The sequence below is a fragment of the Marmota flaviventris genome, chromosome 5 (genome assembly GCF_047511675.1).
Source record: "Marmota flaviventris isolate mMarFla1 chromosome 5, mMarFla1.hap1, whole genome shotgun sequence".
NCBI lineage: Eukaryota > Metazoa > Chordata > Mammalia > Rodentia > Sciuridae > Marmota > Marmota flaviventris.
Genome location: NC_092502.1, coordinates 120,416,452 through 120,436,233, shown reverse-complemented (window position 1 = coordinate 120,436,233; position 19,782 = coordinate 120,416,452). Strand labels below are relative to the sequence as shown.

Sequence of the window (19,782 nt, the reverse complement as noted above, 5' to 3'; positions counted from 1 at the left end):
AAAAAGGTACACTCATATTGTTGGTGGGACTACAAATTGATGCAACCACTATGGAAAGCAGTATGGAGATTCCTTGGAAAACTTGGAGTGGAACCACGATTTGATCCAGTTATCCCACTCCTCAGCATATACCTAAAGGACTTAAAATCAGTATAGTATAGTGACTCGGCCATATCGATGTTTAGAGCAGCTCAATTCATAATAGCTAAATTATAGAATCAACCTAGATGCCCTTCAACAGATGAATGGATAAAGAAAATGTGGTACGTATACACAATGGATTATTACTCAGCCATAAACTAGAAAATTATGGCATTTTCTGGTAAATGGATAGAACTAGAGACTATCATGCTAAATGAAATAGGCAATCCTCTAAAACCAAAGCCAAAATATTTTCTCTAATATGTGAATGCTAACACACAATAAAGGGTGGGAGGTTAGGGAAGAATAGAAGTACTTTGGATTAGACAAAGGGGGAATGAAGAGAAAGTAGGAGGTTGTGAATAGGAAAGAGAGTAGAATAAATTGGACATTACTTTCCTGTGATCATATATGAATACATGACTAGTGTAACTCCACATCATGTACAACCACAAGAGTGGGAAGTTATACTCCATGTTTGTATAGTATGTCAAAATACATTTTACTGTCATATGTAACTAAAAAGAACAAATTAAAAAAAAAACATTCTGAGCTTTAATGCCTTTTTTGAAATTTGAGCAAGTTGCAAAATTGTAAAAGTAAAATAATTTTAATAATTATTATCGCTTGCCAACTTGTATCTTTCTTAGTAGTTTTAACTCTGCAGAATTCAAATGCCTATCCAACACTATTAGTTTGAAGTGTTGTGCTAGTTCAATGAAGTTATAAAGTATTTTTCTAGACTCTAAACATTGAAGCCATAGAAGCTTCTAAACGGCCTCTAAATAATGGTAAAAAGATTAGATCAGTAGCTTCCTGAAGCACTTTCCAGCCAACTGATTGGATTAGTATGGCATTAGGAACTTAGGTCAACCCCCATGCTTTGTGTGATTGGGTTCCTGAGAAAAATCTGGAACGATAGCCACTTAGCTCCCAAAATCTCAGCTTTTTATGTCTAGAAAGAAAAATTATACTCTAACCTTAAGAGATAAGGCCATGTGGCTCCCATCAATTCTTTGCTGCTCTTAGTTTAACTCTAGTCCAGTGTAGATTCATGTCTGTTGTTAGTCACCCAGTGACTCAGATGCTCATCTGGTCTTGAACTAGAGAAACCTGTAAACCACCACTGATGAATAATTTCTGCTTATATGGTTATAGCCCTAGGAGCCTTAAAGAGCTTGAAGAAAGGTTTCATTAAGTACCAACTGGCAAACCATGATTCTTCAATGACACTCGTCTATTGCACTAGAAATAAAAGACGGATGTTCTTTTGAATGTTTGAGTCACTGAACACCTGTCTGAGTGGCGGGACTGATGAAAAGGAGTAACAGAAACAGCACACCTGTGGATGTGAATGTTCTTTATAAACCCATGGCTGAGTTTTTTGGTTTTTTTTTTGTAGTAAATAATTGTAGCAGTAGTTTTTAAATGAAAAGCAGGGATGATTATACCTAGAAAATTGGCTCTGAAAGTCTAATTTGTAGACTCATACAATCTGGAGACATAAATGCAGATACGTGGACTAAAAAGCACCAAGTTCCCTATAAGTGGTCTAGATATCTACTTTTCTCATAAATGTGTGGACAACTGGTTCTTGCCCTGATGAATAGAAAAAAGAGGAGAGATATCAAGATCCAGAAGAAGTGTTCATAGAAAATTCTTAGAAGTATTTTTCAGGGGTTCACATATTTTTAAAACATGTTTTAAAGTGTAAAACTTAATGTTTTGAAAATATCTAAAAATAAAAGTGTTTGGGGAAACAAATATATCAGTAATGAAATTTAGGGTTATTTTCTCCTCAGTAGGAACTTGCAGAGTAATTTTAATAGGTTTTTTTTTTCCCCTTTCTTTCTTTTTGTACCAGAGATTGAACCCAGGAGCCCTCAACTACTGAGCCGCATCTCCAGTACTTTAATTTTAAAAAATTTTTGAGACAGGGTCTCATTACGTTGCTGTGGCTGACTGAACTTGCAATCCTTCTGCCTCAGCTTCTCGAGCCCCTGGGATTACAGGAGTGTGTCATCCTCACTATGTATGTTTAGAAGAGGTTTTGCTCATATTGTTGACATCTTATTTTCTTCTCAAAGATATTCTTATAAGACATTTTCATCATTTTGTGGTTGGTCTCAGTGTGAATACTCGCCTCCTTCAGTTGTGCTTTCTAATGAAGTAAAGGAAAGTAAAATACAATTCTGTTATTGAAAAAAAATAGACTGCTGATAAGTCAAAGCCACTTTCTGCAGAGTTAAGCAGAGCAGAGTTGCATATGCTTTTAGAACATGATGACTATGTCTTTCTTGATCATATCTTCTCCTAGTCTGATAAGGTGCTACACGGGTCCTCAGAAGGTTGTCTCTTACCAGAAAGGAGGTAACTGATGAAACATGTTTCACAGAATTCAGCTCCTCTAGCAGGGGGGGCACTGTAGGGTGTAGCATTTTCCTGCTAGCGTCCACATGATGATGGTGAGCTCTGCTGTCACTATGCTGAATACAGCACTTTAGGATCCCATTTCCATTACCCCAGGACCTTGGTTTAAATGTCAGATTACTCACTCTCCTCACATATAGATCCCTGAGCATTGACCTACCCTGGCCTACATGTGGATGTTTGTGAATTCCAAGCCTGATTGATCAAAAGGAGCTTTGAAAATTACTGATTCCTGGCTCCATCCAGAATATTTCACTCTGCAGAATTTGGGTAGCATTTTTAATGTTTGGGAATCTTGGATCAAGTATCCCCTAAAAGCATTTAGTTTTGTATTCCTGAAAAAAAAAATCAAACTAGAAAAACAGGTACTTGGGAACATGATGTCTGATATTTCTTGCTGCCAAGAAATGGTGAGGAAGCTTCTGTGTATTTTATCCTTATCCACAGGAAAAGTTTGGAGGGATTCTTTCCATTTTGATGCTGAGAGAGGCCCTTTCATTTTATAAATTGGCATATGCATAAAGAAAGTGTGAATGTCAAATATGTTTGATGGTTTTTCTTGTGTTTTAAATTTAATTTTGTTTTTTCAAAGTCACATATGGAGAAAATGGTTGCTTGGCTTTTGGGAGGGATGTGGGAGTTGGACTTTCAATCAATCTCCAGTAATGTCTGCAGCAGACACAGCTGGGATGACCAAGCATTCCATCCAGCTCTTTAGTTTTAGCACTGGAAGACCGGATGTGAAATCCTCAGCCCCAGGAGAACTAGGATTCTTGGCCATCCTAGCCACACCCTGTTGCTGAGGCACTTAGTGTCTCCAATTACAAAGCCCTTCAAGGTTCTGCAGAATCAGGGTTCCTATGGGCTTCTGCAGCAGATTTAGGATTTCACTTTTTCTAGTTCATTCAATTCTAGATCCCAACTCTCGTTGACCTCTCTTTTCTGCTCTATCTAATATTTGTCCACAAGGATTTCTGCTTTTATGAAAAACCATTTATCAGGGTTGTAGCTCGGTGGTTGAGTGCTTTGATTAGCACATGTGAGGCACTGGGTTTGATTCTCAGTACCACATATAAATAAACAGATAGATAGATAGATAAAGGTTTTGTGTCCACCTACATCTAAAAGTATATTTAAAAAACAATTTATCATTGTTTTTGAGGGATTTGGAGAAAGAATGAAGATAACCACCATGAATGTTAGATTATATAAATATGTATGTATATATGCACACACATATACTTTATATATACATATAAAATCATATATATGAGTTCTAATTTTGAAATACGGATATAGTTGATTTTGGTGATTTGCTGAATTATCAGAGGTTGGGTTAAATTTTACCTAAAATCAACTCCAGGGCTTTATGAGAGGACAGTGTCTCTCAGTACTGTGAGTTTCTAGGGATCCTTTTCTCATCATATATTACCTGGATTCTTTCTCTTATTACTGCAAACATAAAACTCAGGTCTTTTTCAATTTTTACACTTAAACTCATGGGTTTCATGAGTTTAGTAGGTTTTATGGTTTAGATATGAAGTGTTCCCCAAAAGTTCATGTGTGAAATAATGCAAGAAACCCAGAGGTGAAATGCTTGGGCTTGATAGCCCAAACCTAATCAGTGCATTAATCCCTGATAGGGATTAACTGGGCAGTAACTGTAGTCACGTCGGGTGAGGCTAGAGGATATTGGTCACTGGGGTATGCCTTTGGGTTATATATTTTGTCCCTGATGAGCAGAATGTTCTCTCTGCTTCCTTGTTGCCACATCCTGAGCTGCTTTCCTCTCTCAAACTCTCTGCCATGATGGTCTGCCACACCTTGAGCTTAGAGCAATAGAGTTGTCTCTCTATGGAGTGAGACCTCTAAAACTGTGGGCCAAAAGAACTTTTCCTACTCTAATTGTTCTTGTTGGGTCTTTTGGTCACAGCAATGAACAGCTGACTAAAGCAATAGGTTTTACTACTAGGTTCAGGCAATGCCATAGGAGAGCATCCCTCCCTCCTCTATGGCCTTTGCCATATTCTCCTTCCCTTAGCCTCTCTCGATCACAGAACATGTCTGTCTGCACATTGATCTTCCAGTGTCTCAGCTTCTGCCCTGGGAAGTATATTGATGAATGGTCTTTGTTGTCTATCATAGTATTTGAAGTTAAAGTATTAATTTCAGTAATTACAAAAGTCTACAGAATGGAAGTATTGGATGTCAAAACCCCTTGCCCTCTGAAATTAGGAACTTAGGAGAAATATTTTCTGCAAAGCTGACCATTCTGTTTCAGAGAACAGCATTGGTGGGAGTTAGGACAAAAATAGATCCCCTGTGCATAATTTCAAGAGAAATAAGAAAGAATAATCAAAGATGATGATGAGACCTTTAATGAAGCATTTAACACAAACCAACAATTTTACTTTGATGATTTGCAGAAAAGTGCAGCCTAGAATACAAGATAAACAAACATGCTTAGGTTTACACAAGTAGCAACATAGCAAATATCAAAACTGGGATTCCTTTTCAGCCAGCCTGAGTGCAGAGTATGCACTCTTTACCCATACTCACATCACACAAGAATATGGTGTGCTCTTTTTCACAGGTGTGTCTGCATGCATAAAATTTTAGAACTGCTAGAAAACAGATGGAATATTTTATTTGTTTTGAACTTCTTTTCATTCTGATTTACAAGGCCTAGGTGATGCTCACCAGCATCCCAGGACTGGAATTACGACCTTCTGGCTTTAGCATATGAGTATGTATAGAAGCTGGTGGAATAAGGGCCATATGTCATCACTGTCATAAGAACTGCATTGTCACCATCCTGGGACTCTCCTAGCCACTGTGCTTCCCTTCCAAGCAGTCTTTACTTACTGCTTTCTCTCTGAGGTCTGGATGCCCTTTTACCCTATTGCTGCTCAGCCCCAGTGCAGACTCTTTCCCAGTCTGAAAACTCTGTAGAGCCAGACCAGGAGTGAGCTATAGTATGTACTGAGAAAATACTAGTCTTTGATATTAATAGGAAGGGTTTTTACATGGTTTGTAAACTTTATTTTTTTCTTGACACTCTTGAAGTATACATCTACAGATTTCAAAGCAGATCAGTAACCATTATAATACATTAAAACACACACACACACACACACACACACACACACACACGGTCCCTAACTTATGATGGTGTGATTTACATTTTTTTTTTTTTTTTACTTCATGATAGTACAAAAACAACATGCATTGATAGGAACTGTACTGCAAAACTTGACTTTTGATCTTTTCTTGGGCCAGTGACTCATGATGCTGGGCAGCAGTAGCAGTGAGCCCCGGTCCCCAATCATGAGGGTAAAATTACTCCACATTGTACTGCATTGCCAAGTAGGTTCAGTGTGCTAAATGCATTTTCAGGTGTATCAGGACATGTTAACTTGAGGAGCATCTCTCTCCCTCTTTCCATACACACACATGTATGCCTGTTCACACATAAGCACACACACATATTATTTAGATCATGTCTCTTCAACAAAAGAAATGAAGGCTTTCTAGAAGCAAAAAGAATTTCTCTTGTCCCTTCCAATATTATCCTCTGTGCTGTGAGTTTCAGACTTGTTAATCTGTTGAAGGGCAGAATGGACTAGCTGAGACTGTCTGTGGCTAACTCTTATAGAACACACAGAGTTCAGGCTGTGAAGGCTCAGTACACAGGCTGAGAGGAATGAAGATAGTGTATTGAAAAACAAGGACCATTTTCTTTTAGTGTCCTCTCCAAGTCCTTTAACTTCTTTAAAGTGGGGATGATGACTCGAGTTTGTATCTAAGGAACGCAAAAGTCACTTCTGTCCTCATGTAAGAAAAAAGCTGAACAAACTGAAAAGCAAAATTCTTAGAGCGATCAGAGAACTGAAGTCTTCAGGCAAAAAGCTGCCCCCTCAAAAAAAAATTTTTTTTTTTTTTTTGGAGAGACAAGAAGATAAAGAGAACCACATTGAACAGAACAGAAACTTCCATGTGAACCATTCTCAGGTTAGGAAATCTTAAATTATAGTTGATGAATCACTTGGTGATCATGGTGGGCAAGTCTGTGATGGAAAAATTCCAAAGCTGTTCCAATATTAGGGGGCCCCTATACACTTTTGCGAATTTTACCTTTACGGACCTCACCAGGTTCCCAGAGTGAAGACCAGAGAAAAGTCTCCTCATGGTTCCAACAGAGAGAAAGGGAAGAGTAGCCAGTTTCAAATATGCTAGAGCACTCAAAATGTGAATCCCATTCATTAGACCTGTTAGGGTAGTGAAAGGATTGGGCGTGACATATGTATCAAGCCCAGTGCCTGTGAGAGCTGTGTTGCTTTTATAATTTAACCATTTTCTGTATTAACTATAACTTATCCACATCTACTAAAGAAGATATACATAAGATAGAGGTCCACAGAGAGGCTTAACGGACAACTATGAAAGGGGAGCTTTAGGAATACTTTTAAAGGTGTGATGATTTGCATGTTGGAAGAATTACCATAATTTGGCACACCATCCATCATGTGCAGTCTCCTGGGAGTCCTGTGAGATTCTTACTTATTCTCTGAGAAAGAAGCAAAGGTGATTTCTGAAGTCTGCCCTACTTTTTCAGGCCATTTACTTCAGAAGTCAGGGTTATAGTTTAAATCTTCCAAGTCTTGGCCACTTCCCCTTCTTGGGAATGCATCCTCTCAGCTGGATGGTGACTTGTTAACTGTGATCTTAGTAGGTCTTATTGCTTCTCAGCTGGCTCCTGCCAGAGCAGACAGTAGCAGACACATTGAGACATTGCTGGCTGAAGACTGCAGAGAGCACTCCAAGGTTTCAATCCATCTCAGAGACACAGAGGGAGGCAGGCAAACCTGTGTGCAGATGAGGACTTTGCCAGAAGAAACCACCTGGGGTCCAGATGACAGGTGTTTGGAAGTCCTACTATTAATATTTTCCTTCTTGGCTTTAAAACTTTAGTGTTTGGATCTCTCAGGAATAATTATTATATTTTTCTTCTTCCCCAGATGTTAATGATTGAGATTTAAAACTACTATGTGTCTAAACTTCTAATACATATGTCTCATTTTTACTTTGATCCTTGTAATTTTAAAGAATTACACTTTTTTTTTCATATTTTTTCTCCCTTTGTATAATTTACCCTTGTTCTTCCTCCTACTCATCCTCAGGCTGTTGTCTGTAGTCATAGCTGAACATAGTAACTTTCAAATGACTTCTTTTTCTTATTAGATCCACAAAATGGCTTAGTATAGTTTAGATGCCTTTCCACCCACTGGACCCTATACTGAGGATGGAACCCAAGGCCTCATGTGTGCTAGGAAAGTGCCCTACCACTGACCTATATCCCTAGTACTTTAGATTTTTAAGTACCCAAGTGAATTCCTTAAATTAATCATTTCCCCTTAGTTTCAAAAGCAAATGTCAAAGTAGACTTTGGTTGTATGCATTAGTCAGAGGCGATCTCTGGTCAGTAGGACTTCATCAGTATGACTTCTGGAGAAATTAGAATTGAAATTTAAAATGGCACTTCAGTAAGATCCCTGACCTGTTAATGAACCTAAAACAACTGCACAGTTGCTTTCCAAGGCAGTGAGTGACTCTCACAAGTTAAGGATGAGCTGCAAACATTCTGAATTCTGAAATGACATATTGTGGAACTCTCATCTATAGGTTCATATATTCAACAGATTAAAAAGTTGATTAAAATGATTACCATTTTTGATGAAGGTCTTAGATGAATCTATAAAATACATACCAATAAAATTTAGGAATGATACAAATATGAAAGGGCTAATTAATATTTTTGATGAAAAGGCATGAAATTATGAGATCAGAATTGAATTTTAAATTTAAAAGCAGGCATAAATATAATAGGTTACATATAAAGGTCAACACTTCCATACGAACAGTAACTTTCCAGTTGTGACATGAGAAATGAGGAGACCTGTGTTCATAGCAATTAACATGAAAAATGAGCTGTCACTTTAGGAGACTTTACTGTCAATCCAAGGGTGGTGAGTACTCATTGTACTCTGCGTTGACCAGATAAATACCTGGAATATTGTGACCAGTCATGGATGCCACACAGGGGAGTTGGACACTCTGGAGAGATGTCAGTTTTAACCTGGTGGGATGTGTGGTAGTTTTCAGATACACCCTGTGTGGGGAGAATAGCTAATGTAGTTGGTGTCATCTAAGCAGGAGGAGGGAAAGCTTATGGAACCATGATTGGTTCAACAGATCCCTGATGGTCTCTAGGTGTCAAAGGAATTGACTCTCTTAAGTCAGAAGGCAGAATCTAGAACACATTGGTGGAGGATACAAGGAAGTCTATTTTTACTATAAGAAAGAACTTTGTCATAGTGGTAGCTGTTCAGCAGGCTGCTTCTCAACATCGTGAAGCTCCTATCACTCAGTATGGAGGGCTGGCTAGCACTCTCATTTGAGATGCTAAGATGCTGTGAAAGAGCCTCTTTGGTAAGGCTTTGTACTCCCCTGAAGATCTTTCACAGATCAAACTCCGTGATAACTTTCATTTTTGAAATTCAAGATTAATGTTATTTCAAGAATTACTTTTATTGATCTTTTATGAAATGTGATTTGCTCTCTGTGAGATGACTTTATGCCTATTCATGTTTTCACATTTCAGCTATATTTTCCCATAAAACTTTGATAATGTTCACATAACCTAGTATTGAGAGGTTGCAGTAAGTTTGCATTGTGACTATCCTTGAGCCCCTTTGACATTCATATGCTGTCAAATTGCTTCATTTGTATTCTCAGCAAGATCATGACTGTCTCTCCATTTTCTGGGTGAGGATTTATTTCATTATTCTGAAATTTACAAAATGAGCATACATTCCCAATTCACATTTTTGGCCACTAGTGCATCTTATTAGGGATACAAATTCATTTTCAAAAAGTGAAAACAAACAAACCAATCTACAAAAATGGTCTTCAAGAATAAGTGGGTTAGTAAATTCTTCTAATTAATCCTTCAAAGGCTCTTCCCCAAAGAGGATTCCTCTGGATACACATCTCCAACTGTTCCATCTCCCTCATCTTGGACACCCTCTTATGCTCCTATCACATGATTTTCTACCAATACAGAAAGGTATATTAGCTCTCAAAATTGCTGATTTTGCTTTTCTAGTATGTTTCTCTCCATCTGTATCCCCACAATTATATTTTAAAAAGTCTATATATTGATGATACCTGTATGTCTTCAGCTTGGGAATCAATCTAATTTTTGAACAGAACCTGGTTAAGAGCAACAGTCTTCATCACATTTTTTAAAAAAGCCACCTGGAAATCCACAGGCCTCAGTTGGAATATCACCTCAGGGTCATGAAGTGCAGCCTATCACAGGCTGAGTACATGAGCAGCCCTAAGAAATTCAAGCATTATCTTTTCTGACTGCAGCTTAACTGAACATTCTGAATCCAGAATCTGGAATTTAGGCTGAAAAAAATGTAAAAGGACCTTCTTAATGAAGTCCATCTGCAGGCCTGTTGATTTAGTTACTAGCTCCTGCAGTGAGTATTAATTGGTAAAATGGATATATCTGCAGGAATGACAATGACAAACGAAGTAAGTATCTGGCTTTCAGGGCATCAGAAGTCATCAGAGTAAAACTCATTGTTCAGACTGATAGTCAAGCATTGTAGCTGCATTTGCCCTTGTTTGGCTACCTATGCTGGAGGAGTTTACCTTAGCATATGGGCTGCTGTTATGGCAAAGAAGGGTGTAATATCTGTCTGTTTTAGATGCCATTTTTGCCCACTAGCAAACACTCCTCACAAGTTGTCATAATTATTGGATATACTCATGATTGCGTGGACTTAAAAAGAGAAATACTTAAGCTTATATTTAATAAGAAAATGTAAATCAATCAAAATGTATTCTTTCTCTCATACATGCACACACACACACACACACACACACGTATACCACTGATTTCAGACAGTTGCTGTTATCTTAGATGAGCCAGCCTGAGTACTATTAACTGTTCCTAGTCTTCTAGGGCTTCTTTTGCCTTCCTACTCCCTGTATTAGTCCATTTTTTTAAAATTTTTTAAAAATATTTTTAGTTGTAGATGTACACAATACATTTATTTATTTATTTGTTTATTTTTGTGGTTCCAAGGGCCCAACCCAGTGCCTCCCATATGCTAGGCAAGCATTCTACCACTGAGCTAAAACCCTAGCCCCTAATAGTTCCTCTTCTGTTACTATAATAAAATTCCTGATGCTCCGTACTTTATTTACAAAGTGGTTTCTGTATACTACCAGTTTGGAGGTCCAAGAGATAGCTTCAGCATCTGCTTAGCTCTGGGGAGGGCATTTTGGCAACATCAGAACATGGTGGATGAACCATGGTAGGAGTGCGTGCCGGAATGAGAAATCACATTGTGAAACAGGAGGCCAGAACAATTTAGGGATCCAGTTTGTTCTCCTGGAAACTAGTCAATGTCCCTTGAGAACTACATTATTCCCTTCTGAGGGTCGTGATTTCAATGACTAATTGAAATCTCCCGCATCTTAGAGAATTTACCATCTCAACTCTGCCACTTGGAGGACTAAGCTTCCAGCACACGACATTTGTGTAAACACTCAAATCATATCCAATCCATAGCTCTCCTCAAGAGAAGGACATAATTATTAATTAACTTTTAAAGAAATGAAAAATAGATGTCTAGCTTGACATAATTCAATAAAATTGTCTGCGACTATGCCAACATTTTGTACTTATATCTGACATAGTAGTTAACAGCCACATGTGGCTATCGGGTACTTAAAATGTGGCTAATGTGATTAGGAAGTAAATTTTAAAATTTATTTAATTTCAACATAATTTAAATAGCCGTATGTGACTAGTGGCTATCACACTGAATAGTACAGCAATCCTCGAAAAACTCACAGCATCAGAAAATGTACTGAGGAAATGCATTAATTACTCAGTGCGATTCACCGTTTTGAATTTCTACATTGAATTCAATGATACTCAAATGTTATATCAGTTTTTCTAGATGTTAAAATCATTATTAATAAAGAAAAATAACCAAATTAACTGAAGTATTTATAGTTAGTAAAAGACCATTCTCTATTGTATGCTGATTTGAAGATCTGCATAACAAATCTATCATCTATGATTTTCATAAGCATTTAAAATTAGATTTTTTCCCCATATCTTGCAAGAGAGGAAAATGGTATGCCAGTTTAATAAGAAAGCCAAAGTCTTAAGCCAGTAAGTGGTAGAGCCAATGACTGGAGTCCAGGGAAGATTCAACACTAATGCTTTTCACAATGAATATTCCTCAACTGGTCTGGTAGAGCATGGTGCTCAGCAGAGTCAGAAACATGAACTCTGGCACCAGCTGCCTGATTTGAATCCTGCATCTACCACATAAGCCTCAATTTTCTCATTTTAATATAGAAATAAGAAAGGCATCCACCTCACTGGTTTGTTATGAGGGTAAAGTAAGTTAACAACATCTGGCACATTGTTTAAACCATCAGAATTGCCTATCATCATTATTTTTAATTTGAAAGAGACTGTCCTTTGTAAAGATGCTGATTTGATATGATACTAATAGATGGAATACTTTGGGTGTATTTTCCTAAGAAATAAGAGAGACTAATAATTTAGATAATTCAAGAAGAAACACCCTGCTGTTTAGTCACTTTGGTGTCTTCATCACTGAGATTGCAAGTTTCAGAGCACTCATGGTCTGACCAATTCCTCACATCTTTGCTTTTCATGTTACCCTTAGAGATGTCTCCTTTGGTGTCTTTGATTGGTTTTGAATGCTGAGCAGTGACAAGCACCAACACAGCTGGAAAGAGCTGTAAGGTTTGCAGTTCTGTCTTCCAGCAGGGAATTATTGCCATGGATACCAGCATCAGAGAAAGACTGGGGAGCACTATCCACTTGCCTCCTGAGTGTCTGACATCTGTTTCTGGCAAGGCCAATAACGAATGTGCTAGTAGTTTATATCAAATGGAAGACTGATGCACACCTGTTTTCCCTCCACAGATGGCCTCCGCCCAAGATGCCAGATATGGTCAGAAAGACTCCTCTGACCAGAACTTTGACTACATGTTCAAATTGCTGATCATTGGCAATAGCAGTGTGGGGAAGACATCTTTTTTGTTCCGTTATGCGGATGACTCCTTTACATCTGCATTCGTCAGCACAGTTGGGATCGATTTCAAAGTAAAAACTGTATTCAAAAATGAAAAGAGAATCAAGCTCCAGATTTGGGTAAGTGACTTTGAACTGACAGTGTTCTTCAATCTGGGGTGGTGGACATATAAGTGTGTCAGGGAAAAACTTTCTGCCTTTTTCTGTCTCCATGGGATCTGCGAGCTTTGATTTCTAGTTGCTTTGCGGTAGAACATTCTGTTTCAAAGACAGTAGGGTGACACCTTTTGAAGTCATGGAGAACAAATTATGCTTTGTTGTCAAGTAATGCTCCTTAACAGTTTTAAGAAGGAGAAAAAAGCTAAACTTCTGTTGTCTTGTGGCAGAAGGAACACTCAGTGAGAAGTCCAGCTCCGCCTTTTATGAACTGTGTGACCTCAAACAAATCTGTGAGTTTTTCTGTGACATTTCTACAGTCTATAAAATGGGCAATGCAGATCTGACTTTTTAGGACCCAGGAAGTAGCCTGCCCTGGACATTGTAAAACAGAAGGTTAACAATCAAATTATAAGAAAAGCTGGGATCTGATCCTTCATAAAGTTCCAGCTCTGACTTTGTACATGGTCTATTTGTAGTTCACAAACTTTGTGTCTTCAACTCTAAAAACTATGTTTATACCCTCAAATGAAACAAACTAGTTATTTGAAATGGGTCATCTCTAGGTAGAAAATAGCCCACAAATTTTGAGAGCATTTGGCTAGATTTCTGCCTCCTTCCACTGCCTGAAGAAGATCAGATGTTTCTTAATTAAATTGTTGAACTAAATTTAGGAGACTCATGAGCAAAAAAACAAAACAAAACAAAACAAAACAGAATAAAAATGTATTTGGGTAATAAGTCCAAGGTAATATAAGAGATGAAGTAAGACCAGATCGGTGACAACACGAGGGGTTTAAGTAGTAAATATTTTATGGACTCCAAAGTAAGTACTTAGACAAAATGTTTTTGCAGTCAATTTTGGACCCCTTTTCCTGTTCACATGTCCCTGTATCACTCAGATGATTCCAACTATAAATAGGCATTTCCTAAGAGGTGTTTACTCCCTCCTTCCAAGATACTTCTGACAGCTACTACCATTTGGTGCTGGTTCCATGATGTAGGACTGATGGTAATTCTTCTTTCTTCAATATGGAAAGCTGAAAGAGAGACAAATCCTAGAGCATGATACTTAAACTTTTTTTTAAAATAAAACAGCCATTTATAAAAATATTTATATAACAGAATGACCTTCAAATTTAAACACTAACTCTTTGTTAGTGTTTTACTTATTCTGACTCTGAAGTCTTGCAAGTCTAACTGGAACTCATAAGAACTTGGACAATTAGGTCTCAGAGAGAGCACCTTCAAAGCTCTACCATCTCCTAAAGTCATTTTGTTTGAGAGGGTGCGTGCTTAGGAGCTTGACTTCAATCAAAGTAGACACCAGCCATACTATACACCCCTGTGTATGGAGATGAAAAGAGCCTTGGGACCTCTTTTTTCTTCCTTTTGAGCTTTAGGCAACCAAACATCATATGATAAATTTCATGATCAGGTTTAAGAAAGGCCCTTTACTCTCAGTATCTTTGGTGTATTTGGCAGCCACACATCTCTTAATCCATTACAGTGTTCTTTCTACTAATATGAAAGAACAGTCATTCCTCTGGCTGAAAGCTTCTCTTTTTCTCCTCTCTTGTTTGTCTTAGAGATATTTTAAAATGTTTGTTGTAATCATTTAGACAAAACAACAACATGATGTGTTCAACCAGTCTTATAATTGTTAGTAATTTTTCAATCTAGATTTTTTTAAAGGTATGGGGCTTTTTGTTTATTTAGTTTTTTTATGTGGTGCTGTTGATTGAGCACAGTGCCTCACACATGCTAAGCAAGCACTGTATCACTGAGCCACAACCCCAGTCCTCAATCTAGATTTTTTTTTAAATTTTTTATTGTTGGTTGTTCAAAACATTACAAATTTCTTGATATATCATATTTCACACTTTGATTCAAGTGGGTTATGAGCTCCCATTTTTACCCATCCATTGGTTTTACATATTGGAAGTTACACATCCATTGATTTACATATTGCCATACTAGTGTCTGTTGTGTTCTGCTGCCTTTCCTATCCTCTACTATCCCCCCTCCCCTCCCCTCCCCTCCCCTCCCCTTTTCTCTCTCTACCCCCTCTACTGTCATTCATTTCTCCCCCTTGTATTATTTTTCCCTTTCCCCTCACTTCCTCTTGTATGTACTTTTGTATAACTCTGAGGGTCTCCTTCCATTTCCATGCAATTTCCCTTCTCTCTCCCTTTCCCTCCCACCTCTCATCCCTGTTTAATGTTAATCTTCTTCTCATGCTCTTCGACCCTACTCTGTTCTTAGTTACTCTCCTTATATCAAAGAAGACATTTGGCATTTGTTTTTTAGGGATTGGCTAGCTTCACTTAGCATAATCTGCTCTAATGCCATCCATTTCCCTGCAAATTCTATGATTTTGTCATTTTTTAATGCAGAGTAATACTCCATTGTGTATAAATGCCACATTTTTTTTTATCCATTCATCTATTGAAGGGCATCTAGGTTGGTTCCACAGTCTTGCTATTGTGAATTGTGCTGCTATGAACATCGATGTAGCAGTGTCCCTGTAGCATGCTCTTTTTAGGTCTTTAGGGAATAGACCGAGAAGGGGAATAGCTGGGTCAAATGGTGGCTCCATTCCCAGCTTTCCAAGAAATCTCCATACTGCTTTCCAAATTGGCTGCACCAATTTGCAGTCCCACCAGCAATGTACAAGTGTACCCTTTTCCCCACATCCTCGCCAGCACTTATTGTTGTTTGACTTCATATTGGCTGCCAATCTTACTGGAGTGAGATGGTATCTTAGGGTGGTTTTGATTTGCATTTCTCTGACTGCTAGAGATGGTGAGCATTTTTTCATGTACTTGTTGATTGACTGTATGTCCTCCTCTGAGAAGTGTCTGTTCAGGTCCTTGGCCCATTTGTTGATTGGGTTGTTTGTTATCTTATAGTCTAATTTTTTGAGTTCTTTGTATACTCTGGATATTAGGGCTCTATCTGAAGTGTGAGGAGTAAAGATTTGTTCCCAGGATGTAGGCTCTCTATTTACCTCTCTTACTGTCTCTTTTGCTGAGAAAAAACTTTTTAGTTTGAGTAAGTCCCATTGGTTGATTCTAGTTATTAACTTTTGTGCTATGGGTGTCCTATTGAGGAATTTGGAGCCTGACCTCACAGTATGTAGATCGTAGCCAACTTTTTCTTCTATCAGACGGCGTGTCTCTGATTTGATATCAAGCTCCTTGATCCATTTTGAATTAACTTTTGTGCATGGCGAGAGAAAGGGATTCAGTTTCATTTTGTTGCATATGGATTTCCAGTTTTCCCAGCACCATTTGTTGAAGATGCTATCCTTCCTCCATTGCATGCTTTTAGCCCCTTTATCAAATATAAGGTAGTTGTAGTTTTGTGGATTGGTTTCTGTGTCCTCTATTCTGTACCATTGGTCCACCCGCCTGTTTTGGTACCAGTACCATGCTGTTTTTGTTACTATTGCTCTGTAGTATAGTTTGAAGTCTGGTATCGCTATACCGCCTGATTCACACTTCCTGCTTAGCATTGTTTTTGCTATTCTGGGTCTTTTATTTTTCCATATGAATTTCATGATTGCTTTCTCTATTTCTACAAGAAATGCCATTGGGATTTTGATTGGCATTGCATTAAACCTATAGAGAACTTTTGGTAATATCGCCATTTTGATGATGTTAGTTCTGCCTATCCATGAACAGGGTATATTTTTCCATCTTCTAAGATCTTCTTCTATTTCTCTCTTTAGGGTTCTGTAGTTTTCATTGTATAAATCTTTCACCTCTTTTGTTAGGTTGATTCCGAAGTATTTTATTTTTTTTGAAGATATTGTGAATGGAGTGGTTGTCCTCATTTCCATTTCAGAGGGTTTGTCGCTGATATACAGGAATGCCTTTGATTTATGCATGTTGATTTTATATCCTGCCACTTTGCTGAATTCATTTATTAGCTCTAATAGTTTCTTTGTAGACCCTTTTGGGTCTGCTAGGTATAGAATCATGTCACCTGCAAATAGTGATAATTTAAGTTCTTCTTTTCCTATTTTGATGCCTTTAATTTCTTTCGTCTGTCTAATTGCTCTGGCCAGTGTTTCGAGAACTATGTTGAACAGAAGTGGAGAGAGAGGGCATCCAGATTTTAGAGGGAATGCCTTCAATTTTTCTCCATTCAGAATGATGCTAGCCTGAGGCTTAGCATAGATTGCTTTTACAATATTGAGGTATGTTCCTGTTATCCCTAGTTTTTCTAGAGTTTTGAACATAAAGGGATACTGTACTTTGTCGATTGCTTTTTCCGCATCTATCGAGATGATCCTATGGTTCTTATTTTTAAGTCTATTGATGTGGTGAATAACATTTATTGATTTCCGTATATTGAACCAGCCTTGCATCCCAGGGATGAATCCTACTTGATCATGGTGCACAATTTTTTTGATATGTTTTTGTATCCGATTCACCAGAATTTTATTGAGGATTTTTGCATCTAGGTTCATTAGAGATATTGGTCTGTAGTTTTCTTTCTTTGAGGTGTCTTTGTCTGGTTTAGGTATCAGGGTGATGTTGGCCTTGTAGAATGAATTTGGAAGTTCTCCCTCTTTTTCTATTTCCTGAAGTAGCTTGAAAAGTATTGGTATTCGTTCTTCTTTAAAGGTTTTGTAAAACTCTGCTGTATACCCATCCGGTCCTGGGCTTTTCTTAGTTGGTAGTCTTTTGATGGTTTCTTCTATTTCCTTAATTGATATTGGTCTGTTTAGGTTGTCTATATCCTCCTGACTCAATCTGGGCAGATCATATGACTTAAGAAATTTATCTATGCCTTCACTCTCTTCTAATTTATTGGAGTATAAGGATTCAAAATAATTTTTGATTATCTTCTGTATTTCTGAAGTGTCTGTTGTGATATTGCCTTTTTCATCCCGTATGCTAGTAATTTGAGTTCTCTCTCTTCTTCTCTTCGCTAGCATGGCTAAGGGTCTGTCGATTTTGTTTATTTTTTCAATGAACCAACTTTTAGTTTTGTCAATTTTTTCAATTGTTTCTTTTGTTTCGATTTCATTAATTTCAGCTCTGATTTTAATTATTTCTTGCCTTCTACTTCTTTTGCTGTTGTTTTGCTCTTCTTTTTCTAGGATTTTGAGATGAAGTATGAGATCATTTATTTGTTGGTTTTTTCTTTTTTTAAGGAATGAACTCCAAGCAATGAATTTTCCTCTTAGAACTGCTTTCAATGTGTCCCATAGATTCCGATATGTTGTGTCTGTGTTTTCATTTATCTCTAAGAATTTTTTAATTTCCTCCTTGATGTCTTCTATAACCCATTGATCATTCAGTAACCTATTGTTCATTCTCCAAGTGATGTATGCTTTTTCCTTCCTTCTTTTATCGTTGATTTTCAGTTTCATTCCATTATGATCAGATAAGATGCATGGTATTATCTCTACTCCTTTATATTGTCTAAGAGTTGCCCTGTGACATAATATATGATCTATTTTTGAGAAGGATCCATGTGCTGCTGAGAAAAAAGTGTAACTGCTTGATGTTGGGTGGTATATTCTATATATGTCAATTAAGTCTAGGTTATTAATTGTGTTATTGAGTTCTATAGTTTCCTTATTCAACTTTTGTTTGGAAGATCTGTCCAGTGGCGAGAGAGGTGTGTTGAAGTCTCCCATGATTATTGTATGGTGGTCTATTAGACTCTTGAACTTGAGAAGATTTTGTTTGATGAACATAGCTGCACCATTGTTTGGGGCATATATATTTATGATTGTTATGTCTTGTTGGTGTATGGTTCCCTTAAGCAGTATGTAGTGTCCCTCTTTATCCCTTTTGATTAACTTTGGCTTGAAATCTATTTTATTTGATATGAGTATGGACACTCCTGCTTGTTTCTGAAGTCCATATGAGTGGTATGATTTTTCCCAACCTTTCACCTTCAGCCTATGTATGTCTTTTCCTATCAAATGCGTCTCCTGTAGGCAGCATATTGTTGGGTCTTGTTTTGTGATCCATTCTACTAGCCTGTGTCTCTTAATTGGTGAGTTTAAGCCATTAACATTTAGGGTTATTATTGAGATATGGGTTGTTCTTCCAGCCATATTTGTTTATTTCTGTTACTAAACATGGTTTGTTTTCCTCTTTGATTATTTCCCCCCCGCTTTACTGTCCTACCTCCCACTGTTGATTTTCATTGTTATTTTCCATTTCCTCTTCCTGTAATGTTTTGCCGAGGATGTTTTGAAGAGATGGTTTTCTAGCTGCAAATTCTTTTAACTTTTGTTTATCGTGGAAGGTTTTATTTTCATCTTCCATCCTGAAGCTTAATTTCGCTGGATACAAAATTCTTGGTTGGAACCCATTTTCTTTCAGTGTTTGAAATACATTATTCCAGGATCTTCTAGCTTTCAGAGTCTGTGTTGAAAGATCAGCTGTTATCCTGATTGGCTTGCCCCTAAATGTAATCTGCTTCCTTTCTCTTGTAGCTTTTAAAATTCTCTCCTTATTCTGTATGTTGGGCATCTTCATTATAATGTGTCTAGGTGTGGATCTCTTATGATTTTGCACATTCGGCGTCCTGTAGGCTTCTAGGATTTGGGATTCTGTCTCATTCTTCAAGTCTGGGGAGTTTTCTCGTATTATTTCATTGAATAGATTGCTCATTCCTTTGGTTTGGAGTTCTGTACATTCCTGTATCCCAATGACTCTTAAGTTTGGTCTCTTAATGTTATCCCTTATTTCTTGGATGTTCTGCTCATGGTTTCTTAACAGTCTTGCTGAGCTGTCTATGTTCTTTTCAAGTTGAAATACTTTGTCTTCATTGTCTGATGTTCTATCTTCTAAGTGTTCTACTCTGCTGGTAGTATTCTCCATTGAGTTTTTAAGTTGGTTTATTGCTTCCTGCATTTCTAGGATTTC

The 19,782-nt window shown here is 37.5% G+C and overlaps 1 protein-coding gene across 1 annotated transcript in view; it reads left to right on the top strand.

Moving 5' to 3' along the window:
- Rab3c (RAB3C, member RAS oncogene family) overlaps window positions 1–19,782 on the top strand; it is a 266,114-nt gene that overhangs the window by 12,672 nt on the left and 233,660 nt on the right. The window contains exon 2 of the mRNA XM_027938147.2: window positions 12,620–12,847. Within this exon, the coding sequence (XP_027793948.1) occupies window positions 12,620–12,847 (228 nt within the window). The remainder of the gene's footprint in view (window positions 1–12,619; window positions 12,848–19,782) is intronic.